A 14782-nucleotide genomic window follows, 5' to 3' on the forward strand; every position below is an offset into this window, starting at 1 on the left:
TGTTTGGTGTGTGTTTTTTAACAATTGCCACCTATCTGACTCATCCTGCAGCCCTCTGGGGTGAGCTTAAACTCTTTCATTTTCACAGGCAAAATGAACTTTCCCCCCACCTACAAAACTCCCCATTCTATGGCCACTCAGTCCACATGGAGCTGTTTCATACAGGTGTGTGTGTCCACTTAGGTAAGTAGCTAGAGAGGCAGGTTGGGAGGGAAGTTTTTATTTCTGTAAACCTCACGGTTGGCAAGCCTTCTATTTAGCAGTTTGGGTACAATCCTGAAGCAGTCACCACCTGAGAAGTGATTTCCAGTTTGGAGAGACTCCTGATGATTCCTTGATTGTGTATGACCGCCCTGATACCATCATGGGCACAAATCATCATGAATGCAAAATAAAAAGGACGCCCTCTGTCATACTTTCTGGTGCCAACCCTGCCAGGCTCTGGCAAATGTCAACCTCTCCCCTCACAAGGTGTGACCAAAGTGACCTCTGGAGGGGCAGACCAGCCACAGGTTGGTGGAGCCACTACCCCTGGCGTGGACTGGAACAATGGGGACACCCAGCCTGCCACTTCCTCCCCCTATGGGGCCTAGCTCACAGGCATAGCCAAACTGTGTGTTCAGGGGCTGCCGTTTATCATGCCAATATTATAGACTCAGACAGCAAATGCAAAGCGCTATTGATTGGGCTGTCACAGGAGACGGACGGCACGGGGCAGGCGTCAATAAGAGCTGCAGGATGCCAGGGCCCGTTCCCTCGGTAAATCACATCCACAGGAGTCGATTCTTCCCCCCGCCTGGCGCTAATAGAGAAACCACCTCTTTAACGGCAAATGCCAGCTGCCTCTAAATCATCCAGCAGAGGGCAGGGATGGAGGCGCGTCCACTATCGACAGCCCGCGAGAAAATCGGACACGGAGCAGTGATAATGGCCGGCCTGGCAGCCATAAATCACCCGGACAGAGAGCAGTCGGGCGGCTCAGTTTTGCCATGTAGTAGCAACATAAACACAAACTTTGGGTGAGGTTGTTGTTGTTGCTTTAAACTATCCTGGTGGCCTTCAGGGTTGCCCCCTGTTCTCTTGGGCTAACTGTCCCTTCTTGTAGTTAACGTATTTACAAGATGATGACGCAGATTTGTCACAATGCATTTCAGTCACTCTTTTGTACTCAGTTGGATCCAGTGGTTTTTATCTACTTGACACATATGCATGTTTTGGAAGGGCATTAGAATTACTGAGCACTTTCCACTAGTCCTACTTAGTTTTTAAAACTTTTTTTTAAAAAGCATTTTGATGCATTTATACTGCCATGAACTACATTACAACTTTCTGACAAATGTGAAACTCTCTTGGATACTTAAGTTCCCATCTGCATGTTAGTCTAGACCTGTAGTCTTCAACTTTTTCACATCTAGAATCAAGCATGCATTTAGGGACACATTTCTTAATTAATTAAATTTCTTACCATATATTTATCTGGTGGTAGTGCTGCTATTGCAACGTACCTTAGATGAAGCTGTGACCCAGTTGTAGGCTATGTGACCCACCCTCTGAAGTCCAGAGGTCTAGAGGAAGTGGCTAGGGAGGAGGCTTTTTCTCTTCACAAAATACTGAAAGTTGGAGGCCCCCCAACACAGCTGAAGGTTGGAAGATTTGGGACAGACAATTAAGTCCTTCACACAGTGCACAGTTAAACTGCAGTGGACGCTCGGGTTGTGAACGTGATCCATGCGGGATGCACATTTGCAACCTGCAGCGTTTGCAACCCGTGTTTGCGCACCTGCGGGTTGCGATCCGGCGCTTCTGCGCATCCGCAAAGCACGATTTAGCACTTCTACGCATGCACCACCGCCAAAACCCGGAAGTAACCCATTCTGGTACTTCAGGGTTTTGGCAGTCCGTAACCCGAAAAAACGCAACCTGAAGTGGCTGTAACCCGAGGTATGACTGTGGCCTTTATTCCTGCACGCTGTGCAAGACTTTAAAGAAAAGGCAGATTCATGGAGGATAAAGCTACCAATGTGTGAGGAGTCTCTACAGTCATACCTTATGTTGCGTTCCGCTCTTATTATGGACTTTCAGCTTACGAATGCGGCAAACCTGGAAGTGTTTACTTCTGGGTTCACTGTCCGCGCATGTGCAGAAGCGATCTGCGCACTTTGCACACACACAGAAGCACTCGATCGTGCTGCGCACATGTGCAGGAGAGGCACTCTAGTTGTGGACTTTTCGGGGTGCAAAAGGCACCCTGAAACGGATTAAGTCTGCAACTAGAAGTACCACTGTACTTACATTCAGGCATTTCCTGAGTTAAAGCAACACATGGGAGGGGGAGGAGTTGAATATACACCGGTATACATCCTACTTTTCACAGGTCTGCCGTGGGGACCCTTCTCTGCTCCCAAAGGCTCCCTGCAAGTTTTAGAATCCTGCTTTTTTAAATTCTGGGTAGAGCAGGCTCTCTACCCAGTCACTCTCCGACTCCTCACAGTGACCGGTGGGATGGAGCTTGTCCCCACCTTCCCCCCTTGCATGTTGCTCTAACCCAGAAGATGAACACTTGAATACAGCTGAGGGAGATGCACTCTGCATGTGCTCAGAGGCAGTTTCATCTAATTTGTAACGTTGCCACTTTTGACTTTTCTTTTGTTATACGGATTGTTGGTTAAATACCCCGGAATCGCTGGCTGATTGGAGCTTGTGGTTGCTAGAGAGATGGGAATCTCTGTGCTTTTAAATGAGGTCCCATCGGAGCCTGGGGAAGGTCAGACACTTCCCCACACACGTCAACTAAAGGAGGGCTTGTGCACGCGCATGTGTGTGTTCTGTGTCAGGGATGGGGAACTTGTGACCCTCCAGGTGTAGCAGGATTCCCATCTCCCATGAGCCTCAGGCAGCATGGCCAGGAGTGAGGAAGAGTTGCAGTGCCGCAACATCTGAAGGGCCAGAGGTTCACCATCCCTGTTGTAAGTGTACCTTTGTAAACAAAGCAAACATTAGAAATACACCATATAGGTCTCCAGTACCATCTCAACCAAAGAAAACCAAAAGCTGATAGGAAAGTTCTGCCCCTGGAATTTCTTACCGCTCTTGCGGTGAAGACTAGACCTCGGTCTGACCCCAACCACCTCTGCCTGTCTGCCCTTTTTCTTACAGCCAGTACAGTGCATGGCCCTGACTTCCAGCTTCCTCCTCCTGCATCTCAGTTTTGTCCCTTGTAGAACTCAGCAGTGAGGAGGAGGAGGAGGAGGATGGGGACAAAATTTGAGTTGGTTGGCTCTGGCTTCCAGCATCTCTGGCTTCACCTACTGCCTGGGCTTCCTGCCGTCCTTCCAACCATTCCCAGCAGGCACCAGGTGCTGCCACCACACTCAAGGAAGTGAGGAAAACACCGCTGTATCATTTCCCTGATCCCAGGATGGATGGGGACTTTCTCTCCCCGCTTTCTCTCTGCTTATTCTGTGGGGTGAGGAATTCGCACTCTGCACTCACTCAGAGGGGCTGTCATTTATTCTTACTTGGCATGTTTCTTGGCTAAACCCTGGGACTGAAAACACAGTGGGGATGAAGTAAGCCCCAATTTTGCTCCCTAAATCTTGTATATTTTGTGGATACCGAGGCAGGGGCCTTCTCTGTCTGAAGCATTAAGAGGGTTAAATTTAACTCGCTGCTAGATCTGTTTCGTAGCTGCATTTCTGCCTTCCTGGGGGCCCTTGTATTTCCACCTACCTGCCTAGTAATTGAATTTCACGCCAGGCTGGGTGCCCGCCTCTGACTAACATTTTGGCTGCGAATTTCTTTTCTCCCTTTCTCCCTCTCTCCCTGCAAGACAGCAATTTCTTTTTCTCTTTTGTTTTTGCTTCCATCTTGTGCTCTTCTGTGGAAGGCAGCGCCGCGTTGTTGGCAACAGCAATCTGCGTGATTAAATCGATTCGCTCGCAAAAGGCAGATCAACATGAGAGATTTTTTAATTGGGATTTCCTTCCTTCCTTCCTTAAATCATAGTCCTCCAAGGGCAATAAGCATAGTCGAGGGCGTCATTCTGAACATTTCTCTCTCTCCATTTGGGGGCTGCCTCGAAGTCACGTTCTCTTGAGGGGAGAATAAATACCGTGCTGAAAAGAACGGAGAGGTCGTCGAGTCCAACTTTATCTGTACAAAATATGTCCACGCTAACAGCCATGGCTACTCACTGTGGCGGTCGTGACAAGAGCAGTGGAAGCGGAATTAAAACTGAGATTCCACATGAGTGCTTAATATTTGGGGGGGCCTCCAAGCTTTGGGGGTCAGTGGGCACATTTTCGGTGGTGCCTGTATCAGAACGGCTGCTGTGGGGTGTGTGGCATAATGCGAAATGCCTGCTATGGAGGCGGGAGCCAGAGAATTGGTGTGACACAAAATGGCTGCCGTGTGTGAAAAAGCAGAAACAGAGCCAAGGCCGCAAAATAGTACTGGCGTGACCCCACCCCACCCCGTCAGCCTCCCATCGATGTGAAGAAAAACATATAACCCACTGCTCACAGGCAGAAGCTCTTTGCACCTCTCCTCTGTTCAGAATGGGTGGGTGTCAAATCCTGGCAGCCAATGAAATATGGGCAGGTATGTGTGTGTTCAGTGTAGGACAGGCTGCCCCAGGGCAGGTAGGAACTGAGCAGGAAGAGCAAGTGGCCCTTTGTGGATTGTAAATTTTTGAGAGGCTGTTTACTGCTATCTTTGGTAGACATTGTAAGAGGTGCTGGCAGGCACACTGGCGCCCATGGGTTCTGCGTTGGGGTCTCGTGTCATGGCTGAGATGGTTATATAATATTTGCCTATGAGTTCCTTCAGCAAAGGAGATTTCCAGTGTTAATTAAATCTTCCCTGACCCACCTCCCAGGAGCCCCCACTTTCCCACTTAATTCCAGAGCTTGATCCCGCTCTCACTTTCCTCCCATGTTATAATCACTCGCTCCTTGCCTGTCTTCCTCTTCGAAGTCCGCATTGTTGCGATCTGTACCTGCTCCCATAACTGGAAGAAGTGGGGTGGGGGAGCTTTTTACAAGCAACTTCCCATAGGAAAATAGTGCCTGAGCAGCAAGTCTTGCAGATCCTTGAAATAGTGTGGAAGCACCTAGACAATCAGGGCACAGTTATTTGCTGCAATTTGCAGATAGTGGTTAACTCCAGACTAATGCCCAGAACCAGTCCCTAGCAAGACCTTCAAAAATTTCCACCCCCAAACAGACTTATTAGAAAAACTAACCAATGAACTGAAACTGACATAGGGACAAATAGCAGAAGACGCCTTCAACCCAGTATGGTTCCCCTTTATCACATACGCAGCCCAACAAGACAAGAAGAATCTGCCGACAGCATACGAATCAATCTGGCTAACCTGATCCAAAAACACTCACACACGAAAACAAATCTCACTACAGCGAACCAAAGACAACCAACCACACCCTAGGCCACCCCAACCTCTCTCACCACCAAGGAAATATAACAAGCGAATAGTAAGAGAACCCACACAAAAACTGACACAAAACCCCACACATACACTAAGTAGAAGAATAGAATCACTGCCACCCGACCCCACCCTACTCTCCCTCCCCTTTCCCCCTCTTTTCTTCCTAACCTAACACTGTATATAACACTGATGTCTCACAACAAATGAAACTGATCAGTAGAAAACGCAATTTGAAAAAAGAGACGATGCACGTATTTTTGTAAACTAAGAAATCTTTAATAAAAATATATTTTTTAAAAAAAATCCAGCCCACCTTTTTACTCTGATGGGTGTCCTGGACCAGCCAAAATTCACCCAGGTTGCTTTTAACTCATCACACTGCTGCTGTTCCTGCATATCCGTCCAGGGAGAGAGGCCACTAGCCAATATGCCACGTTGGCAACGGGGGGACTGAGTGGAAGCAGGAAGCCGCTTCTCTTTCCTTGGCATAAAGCAGAATCAGGGAACCATGAGAAAGGTCATTTGGTTTCTGTGCTGTGTTGGAAGAAGAGGACTTTCCGTCAGCAGAGAAAATCTGTCTCCGCTCTCCCCCTTTGCCTCTCTTTTCTTCCCCTTCCACCCCCTAGCCTTGCTCTTTCTTTCCCCTACCCATTAACCTTTTTCTCCTCGCTCTCAGCCTCACCATTCATTTCCCCTCCATCCCTTAACTTTTCTGCCTTGCCCCCATCCCTACCACCTAAACCCCCTGTGGTCACTTCCAGGCATCCTGCTACTTGAGCACCCATCCTGATGGGTTGGGTTGGGTTGCATCAAGGCACACTTCCCCATCACTTTCCAGTCTTCGCTTCTCAAGATCTCTAAATCAACTTTCATTGCACAATCTGAATTTGTCTGTGTGTGATGGTCAGTGGTTCCCAATTAGCTGTGGGCCCTCTTTTCAAAAGCCGATCCATGGACCCCCTACTTTTGAAAACGTTGATAACTTTGTGGTAGTTTTTGTTATGTGAACCTTCCAATGTGTCCCAGCGCAAAACTGGGGTGTAGTCTTCCAGGCTGTGCTCCTGTGTTAGTCACCTGATCTGTGTGAGAGCACAACCCCCCAACATGGGATGTTTCAGACAGTTAATGGGTATGTGCCACAGACCCTCTGGGTGGGTTTTGCAGACCCCCTGGGGTCTGCCAACCACCAATTGGGGACCGCTGGGCTGGGTGAACCTTGGGCCATTAACAGATTTCTTTGATGAGGTGATAGCCCTACTCTCTAACCACACTAGCTAATGGAACCTTCAGCTCCAGGAACACTGCACTTGTGGATCTCAGATGATACAGTTGTTGTTGTTGTACATCATTATAAATCTATTTATACGCCTCCTTTTCCCCTGATGGGACTCCAGGTAGCTTACAGATTAAAAAGAAAGAAAAAAGAACTGCTATTTTATTTTTAGAAAAAGCTATCATTAAAAATCAATTAAACAATTGCTAGAATTAAAACTATATACATATATAAAATATGTTAACGCACATAAGCAATAAAAACAGCACAGCACAGCACCAGTGTCCAAAAGCACAACAGTCTTTTGGAAGACATCTCCCCCTGCCTGTCTTTTGGGCTTTCTGGAAGCTCCTGGCTGAGGCTGGTGTCCAAAACAGGATGCTGGACTAAACTGCCTTTGGTTCCCTCTCCTTTTTTTCTGCCTGAGGTAACCCCACTCTACCCCATGATAGGGCTGGACCTACAGGGGGAAATGACCATTCATGCTGGGCATGTGGGGTGAGGAGGGCCGCAAACACCCAGTGGCCCCAGGGTGGGGGTTGAGCTGATGTCCCTCAATGCAGGTTACCAGAGAAGCTGATTTATCGCCGGCATCTCCATGGAGTCTGCACGGGCAATTTGTCTTTATTATCAGGGGCAATGCTGGTGTGTCAGTGGGAGATTTGCATTTTGATTGCATTTCCCCAGAGAGGACGCAGAACCTCCTCTTGCTTCCATGCTCAGGCAAAGAGGAGCCCAAGGAAAGGACAGCATCCCAGGACTGAGCTTTTCCTTCCTTTTTTCTTTTGCCTGGGACCAGCTGTTGTTCCATTAGTGGGTACTGGGTCATTATTGCTATTTTTTTTAAAAAAAATAACTGTGTTTTTCATTTGAATTGTTGTGTTTTTAGGTGGGGTTTATTGTTGTTTTCCATTGGTTTTGACATAAATTGCTTTGAGTTACCTTTGTAAGAAAAGCAGCTGACAAATACAACAAACAAATCAGAGCCAATGCTGTGCCCTCGAGACGTTGGACTACATCTCCCATCTTCCCATGCTGATTGAGCCTGATGGGAGTTGGAGCCCAACAACATTTTGACAGCAACCACCCTGTGACTGAAGTTCCTTCCCCAGTCCTGCCGCTGCGAATCCTTTGCCCCTCTAAAGCTTGAATCCATGGCTTTCTTCAGCAGTGGTGGATATGCTCTCTTGGGTATCAATTTCCCTTTCCAAACACATGTCCCTGACATGGGGAGTGGTAGATAAGGGAAGCCACAAAAGGCCAACCTCAAGTCCTGAAACATGGGGATTAACTCCCGTGTTTACTGGGGTAAAAAATCAGAGCACATTGCTTCTAAATCTTCAGCCCAGGAGCCAGGCTGTAAGCACAGCAGCAAACCTGTGAGCCACCTCTGGGCACTGCAAGGAAGCCAGGCCACCCTCCTTGGGTCAGTAAATCACTCACAGAGCTAAGGCTGCATGTGGCCACTCAAGAAGCCGAAGCAGCAGTTGGCCAGCAGCATTTGAGTGCTGAAGGATGGAGTGCCTAGGCAGGACTCCTGGGTCCTTTGGGCGAGGGCTGGTAGCTTGACAACATCACACACACACACATGCACAAAGTCTGGTTTACTTATGCTGCAATAAACATCACCTGCTAGATTTCACAACCACTGCTTTGGCTTGAAATTTCTTTTCTGGATAGCACTCTTCAAATCACTGCAAGGTAGCCCCACAGAAGAGGGCAAAGGCTCATTCTCTGCTGCTGCCTCAGAGGACAGAACTAGTTTTCAAGGGCTTAAGTGACAGAAGGGCAGATGGGTGTTCAAGGTTAGGAGAAAATTCTGGATGGCTAGAGTAGTTAAAACAGTGGTAGCAATGGCCCAGAACAGCGGGTGAAGACCCTTAAGCAGAGGCCGGACAGTCACTTGTGGGGATGCTGTGGATCTGGATTTCCTGCAGCAAGGGGGGGCAGACCAGATCACCTCACAAGATCAATTCTGCGGCTTCACTACCAAAATTTAGTAGGGGGAAATGTGCAGGTGACAGGAGCAAGCCAACAATAAATCAGACCCTGAAAGTTGGCGTTAACACTTTATTAGCAAGAACACGATCTGCGCAGACTTGGCAGAGTGTCAGGCCTAATGAGCACAGCAGCTCATCCCCGGTGGGTCTTGTCCCATGGATCAGTTGCCCCTGCCTCACCACAGCCGTCCAAGTCCCCTCCTCTCCAATACTTTTTCCAAACAACTTGAGACTGTGCCTGTGTGAAGCCAACCTCTCCTCTGCCCTTTTCATGCCTCTTCTGGTTTTGGGAAACCAGCAGGGAGGGACACATGTTGCAGACACCTCTGTCTCTTCACCTCCCTCCTCCCCTGCTTCAGCTTCTTCCTCTGATGCTGGACTTCTCTCTGCCACAGACTCCCCCTGCTCACTAAGCCCTGTTACCTCTTCAGCTTCCGACACCTCCTCTTCCCTGTCCTCTCCCTCTGACCACTCATCATCATACCACCTCCAGTCCATGGGCTCTGAGCCCTCTTCCCTAGGAGTTTACCCAGCTGGTTCCTCCTTCCATTCCTCTGCATCCAACCAGTGCATGGCAGCAGGCAAGATTCTGCCAAGTTGCTCAGCAAGGGCAAAGCTTGTTAAGATGCACAGACCTCTTTCCCCCAACTGGGGCGTATGTGGGCAATTAAGACTGGGAAACTGGTGCAAGGGATCCAAGTTGCCCCTGCCCCACTCATGGCTGCTCAGAAAGGGAAAACAGTGAATGCACTGAGAGGTCTGGTCATGTCATGTCCTGCACCAGTTTCACCCTAAGAAGTCAACTTGCTCCCGCCTCCTGGTGGCTGATTGACAAGTGTGCTGGCACTCCATCTATTTTTTGTGGGTTTGTGGGGTTTTTTGGCAAATTCTGTTTTAATTTTATCAGAATTAAATGTTTACTAATTGATAGCACGTGTAATCATTTTGATTTGTTAAAATGCAGTGTTTTTTACGCTGAGACACACATACACACACCTCTGTGCCGGCTGACGCCACTGAGACTTTACTACCGCAGCAGGGCAGGTGGTGGCGGTTGTGAGGTCAACCGTCCTTTAAGGAGAAAGCTTTTTAATCTGCAAAATTGAATTGCTTATTTGTTTTAATCATTTGAGCTGATTTTAATGGAGCTGGGTGTCGGTGCCTGTATGTGTGTTCCCGTGCATTGTGCATTATCATTGCCCTTTAAATTGGACAACGCTTCTGAGAATTTGTACGGAAAGCAAATTGTAAATGTATCCCTCATAAAAAAGGCTAAGTAGACCCTGAATAGTTTTTTGTAGTTATCCAGTGGTGGGGTGCCCCCATGTATGCTACTTTACGTAGGACAGCCTTCCACTTGAAGAAGTCCTATCAGTTTGAAGGGCTATAAATATTGCCAGTAGTAGTAATTCACAAGTGGTCGCTTGTTTGTGGTGGAGTTCCTGGGCAAAATACATTTTGCCTTGCCTCCTCCAGCCTGATCACCTCCAGCTGTTTTTGCACTCCCATCAGCCTCAGCCAGCATGACCAATGGTCAGGGGCGTTGGCAGCTGGAGTCCAGCAACATCTGCAGGGCAACAGGTTGGGGAAGGGTGGCTTGCACATTCCCCCTCCTGCCTCTGAGTCCACTTCTCATGCGTGGCTGGAAGAAGAGAGCAGGCAAGGGGATGTGAACAGGTGGCGGAGGGGCAGGCAGGGGCCTGTCAGGGGCGGCAGCTGTGCTTTCTCTTATTGCTGGCTTGGAGAAGATAGCAACAAGCAGGCAGTGAGGAGCAGCAGGGCCCAGGGGTTCTCTGCTGGTTGGCAGTGGGCTTGACAGATGCCTGGCTGTGCTGATCCCTGCAAAACAAAGCAAAATCGGAGGGAGCATGATGAAGGCAGTGTTTTAGCAGGGGCTGGAAGATTACCTTCCAGTGCTTGCACACTCCTCTCTACAAAATGACTCCTTCTCCATGAGCTCAAACACTGGACACTCATAGCAGGGCAAGGGCAGGCTCAGTTGAAGTCCTACCTCACATAAATCACACACACACACAAATACAAATACGAAAAGCAGTCTTCCAACCTTAGTGGGCAATGATTGCTGGCTCAACAGCACCCCCTGCTGACCATAGCTACTCTTCCTGATTTGTACGCTTGGATCCTGAATTTTACGTAGCAGGCAGAACAACTTGATTCAGCTGAAAACGAAGAGGGATGAGGTCTCTGGTATCCTCGGCAGGCCCGAGCCCCCAGACCTCCTCACTCCACTCATCTTCCTGCTCCCTTAACTACCATCTACAAATTCACCACTGCCTCCTCCTGCAGGAGACGCTGAGGCCAATAAATCTGCGCCTGGTATTTTAATATTTGCACACTTCCTCCTTTATTTAACTAAACCCAGCTGTTGGCTGAGCTTTGACTCACCCCACTCGATTCAGAAACTACGGTAATTCATTGGGTCCAGCTCACCTTCAGTCTCTTTCCCCCAGTAAATAAGTCACTGTCCCTCGTTTATCTCCGCATTTGCCTTGGCGACTGGTGCCTTGTTAAAACATTGGTATGTTTTGCTGCAAACATCATCACTCTTTGGGGTTTCACTCTCTCCCAGGGATCACTAGCAGATTTTAGAGTAGGGAATGGGTGCGTGCACAGGGACACCAGGGGCCCAATTAGATACTTACCATAAGGCTGGCTGAATGTCCTCAACTGGATAGCTCAGTTGGTTAGAGCGTGGTGCTGATAATGCCAAGGTTGCAGGTTCAATCCCCATCTGGGACAGCTGCATATTTCTGCATTGCAGGGGGTTGGACTTGATGATCCTCAGGGTCCCTTCCAACTCTCTGATTCTGTTCTGTTCCGGATGCGTAGTAGGTGCCACTGCAGTGGCAGAGGCAGGAGTATGCGGCAGGGGTATCCTTACACCACTGGGCGCTTGGCAGAAGCTTCGTGACAAATGCAAGGCGCCAGCTTGGGACTCAGCACCCACACCCCTCCCAATACCAACCCAAGCCCTGTGTCCCAAGACCTTCAGAGACTTCTCTCCTCTGCATTCCTATTGGCAGCAAACATGCTGTGTGTGTAGATTGAGGAAAGAGGCTGCTGTGTGGTGGCCCCTGCTTCTGGGATGACCTCACCTTGGAGCACCTCTGACACAGACACTTCTATCGTTCTGGTGACTCGTAAAGACCCGCAGGCTTGCCCGGGTACTAAAGCATCCCTGCTTGAGAGCGAGTAACCCACTCTGTAGTTTTCCAGGTTGCTTTTGTAGTTTTAATGTATCTTTATTTGTAAATACAAGTGTAATGCATTTAACTGCTTTATTATTATGCCCACTTATAAGCTTGGGGGGGGGGTGTTAGTAGTTCATGCATTTGTATATTCTACTCTGCCCTGGGACAGATTATGATGCAGGGTGGGCTAGAAATATGCCTAATAAATAGACAATAAATTTTTAAAGATGTGGGGCTAGGGTAGAGGATGCTTCTGAAGTTGTCCAAGCCATGAGGATATTTACGGTATTTAAAATACATTTATACCCTCTTCTGGGACCAAACCTTCACCAGGCAGTTCCCGTCGTGCAGATATAGGATTATAATACCAAGTAAAAGCAAGAGCAGCACAAATGAGAAACGTATCTATATATAGCTATGTAGATATCTGCAGAATAAAAGGCAGCAATAAGATTCGGCAACAGTAAAATAGCAGCAAGACAATGAGACCAATAAATAGTAACATCCAGCTTCAGTCCAAGAAAATTAAAACAAATAAAATAATTCAGCACCACTTCAGTTAATAGCAGCAAAACGATATCAAGAAAAGGCTGTTTGAAACAGGCAATTCTTTAATGCTTATTTGAAGGTTGCAGCAATGAGGTTGTCTGAGCCTCTTTTGGGAGACAGATCCATGAAAGTGGGGTCACTGCAGGCGGGTCCCCCGTTTGCCATATTTGAAATGAGGTCTTGGTTATTCTCTGGAGCTGCTGTTCATTTATTTCGTAAAGGCCAAAAAAAAAAAAAAGTCAGGAGTGTAAGTGATATAAAAATGCTAACATGAATCATGCAGAGTATATGTTCTTGTAGAAGTGTCTAACCTCACTATAATAAAAGAGAACATTAAAGAATATGTTGCTACTCAGTGAGGGCATTACTAACTGCGTGTTTTACTTTTTATATAAAAAAAATGAGAATGTTCCATATACTGCTGCTTTAAGCCTGAGTAATAACTTCAGAACTACCCAGGGAGCCTAAATGTAGCCAAAGGGCTGTATGTATGTATAAAGCAAATAAAGGAAAATAAGTAATTGTCACTTAATAATTTATCTAAATGCCTAAGGGATACTTGAGAAATAATCTTTATTCTTCAGAAGGAATAGGCTTGCAGTAAGCTTGTTCTAGAGAAGTAATGTGGTTCTCTCCAGAAGTTGCTAGACTCTCAACACCCATCAGTCCTGAACAGCAGGACTACTGGGTGGAATGATGGGCATTGTAGTCTAGAAATATCTGCAGTGCCCAGGGGCATAGCATTGGAGGGGCTGCCAGGGCAAGTGCCCTGGGCACATTTTTCATGTGTGTATGTGCGCGCTACTCACGGCACCTTCTCCGAACCAGCCCTGCACTGCTTTGCGAAGCTAGGATTTGATCAGCGGCTCGGGGAGGGTGGCATGAGAAAGATGCAATAGTCATGCGCCCTTTGACCCCAGCCTCCTGAGGGATCATTGCAGCCTTGCAAAGTGGGTTGGGGCTGGTATCACTCGGGTGGCACTGTTGGTTAGGCCTGGGCTGGCACGTGTCAGGCTCCGTTCGTCCTCCATGCCCCACACTCTGCTCCCCGGGCACGCGTGGGAGCACACCCTGGGCACCACGAGAACACGCTCTGCTGCTGGGAGTGCCAGAGACTCACCACCCACAAGAATTTGCAAAAACCTCTGCTGGATCGGACCAATGGCCCATCAGCATCCTGTTCTCAGAAGAGCCATCCAAATGCCGCTGGGAAGTGAACAATAAGGACTTGAGCACAACAGCACTCTCCCCACTTGTGATTCCCAACAACTAGTACTCAGAAGCATTACAGCCTCTGACCTCCAATTAGAATTTGTCTAATCTTCTTTTAAAACCATCCGAGTTGATGGCGATCACTGCTTGCCTCTTGTGGAAGCGAGTTCCATCGTTCAGCCGTGCACTACGTGAAGAAATGCTTTGTCCCTCGGTGGTTTAGAGAATTGGAAGGAGCAATAGCAATGCGCTCTTGATTAAGTCCAGCAGCTCAGTTCTTGTAAGCATCTCTCAATCAAATTGCAGAGGAAGGAACTGAGCAAGAGGGGCTCTGCTTCTGGCCGATGACCCTCATCTGTCTCTCTCTCTTTTCTCAGTCGTCATTCACACGGTAGGACCCATCGCCCAGGGGCAACCCAGTGCTGCGCAAGCAACCGAACTCAGCGACTGCTACAAGAACAGCCTGAAATTAACCGTAGAGAACAAGCTGCGGACTGTGGTGAGCAGACAGGGAAGAGGCTTAAGGTGTTTGATAGAGCAGGTGGCAAGGCTTGATGCAAATCTGCAAGGCTCAGCCCTGGGACTTGCTCTGTAAGTGATGAAATAATTTACACAGGTAGTTCTTGATATTTCCTCCCTTCCCTTCCCTTCCCTTCCCTTCCCTTCCCTTCCTTCCCTTCCCTTCCCTTCCCTTCCCTTCCCTTCCCTTCCCTTCCCTTCCCTTCCCTTCCCTTCCCTTCCTTCCCTTCCCTTCCCTTCCCTTCCCTTCCCTTCCCCTCTTTCCCTTCCCCCTTCCCTTCCCTTCCCTTCCTTCCTTCCTCCCTTCCCTTCCCTTCCCTTCCCTTCCCTTCCTTTCCTTCCCTTCCCTTCCCTTCCTTCCCTTCCCTTCCCTTCCCTTCCCTTCCCTTTCCCTTCCCTTCCTTCCCTCTCCCTTCCCTTCCCTTCCCCCCTTTCCCTTCCCTTCCCTTCCTTCCCTTCCCTTCCCTTCTTCCCTTCCTTCCCCTTCCCTTCCCTTCCCTTCCCTTCCCTTCCCTTCCCTTCCCTTCCCTTCCCTTCCCTTCCCTTCCCTTCCCTTCCCTTCCCTTCCCTC

At 48.4% G+C, this 14782-nt stretch overlaps 1 protein-coding gene across 2 annotated transcripts in view; it reads left to right on the forward strand.

The window, feature by feature from the left end:
* MACROD1 (mono-ADP ribosylhydrolase 1) overlaps nucleotides 1-14782 on the forward strand; it is a 320217-nt gene that overhangs the window by 301206 nt on the left and 4229 nt on the right. For both annotated transcript variants that reach the window (XM_081891901.1, XM_081891902.1), the window contains exon 6: nucleotides 14070-14191. In XM_081891901.1, the coding sequence (XP_081748027.1) occupies nucleotides 14070-14191 (122 nt within the window). The remainder of the gene's footprint in view (nucleotides 1-14069; nucleotides 14192-14782) is intronic.

The sequence above is a fragment of the Podarcis melisellensis genome (assembly GCF_964234715.1).
Source record: "Podarcis melisellensis genome assembly, chromosome: 16".
NCBI lineage: Eukaryota > Metazoa > Chordata > Lepidosauria > Squamata > Lacertidae > Podarcis > Podarcis melisellensis.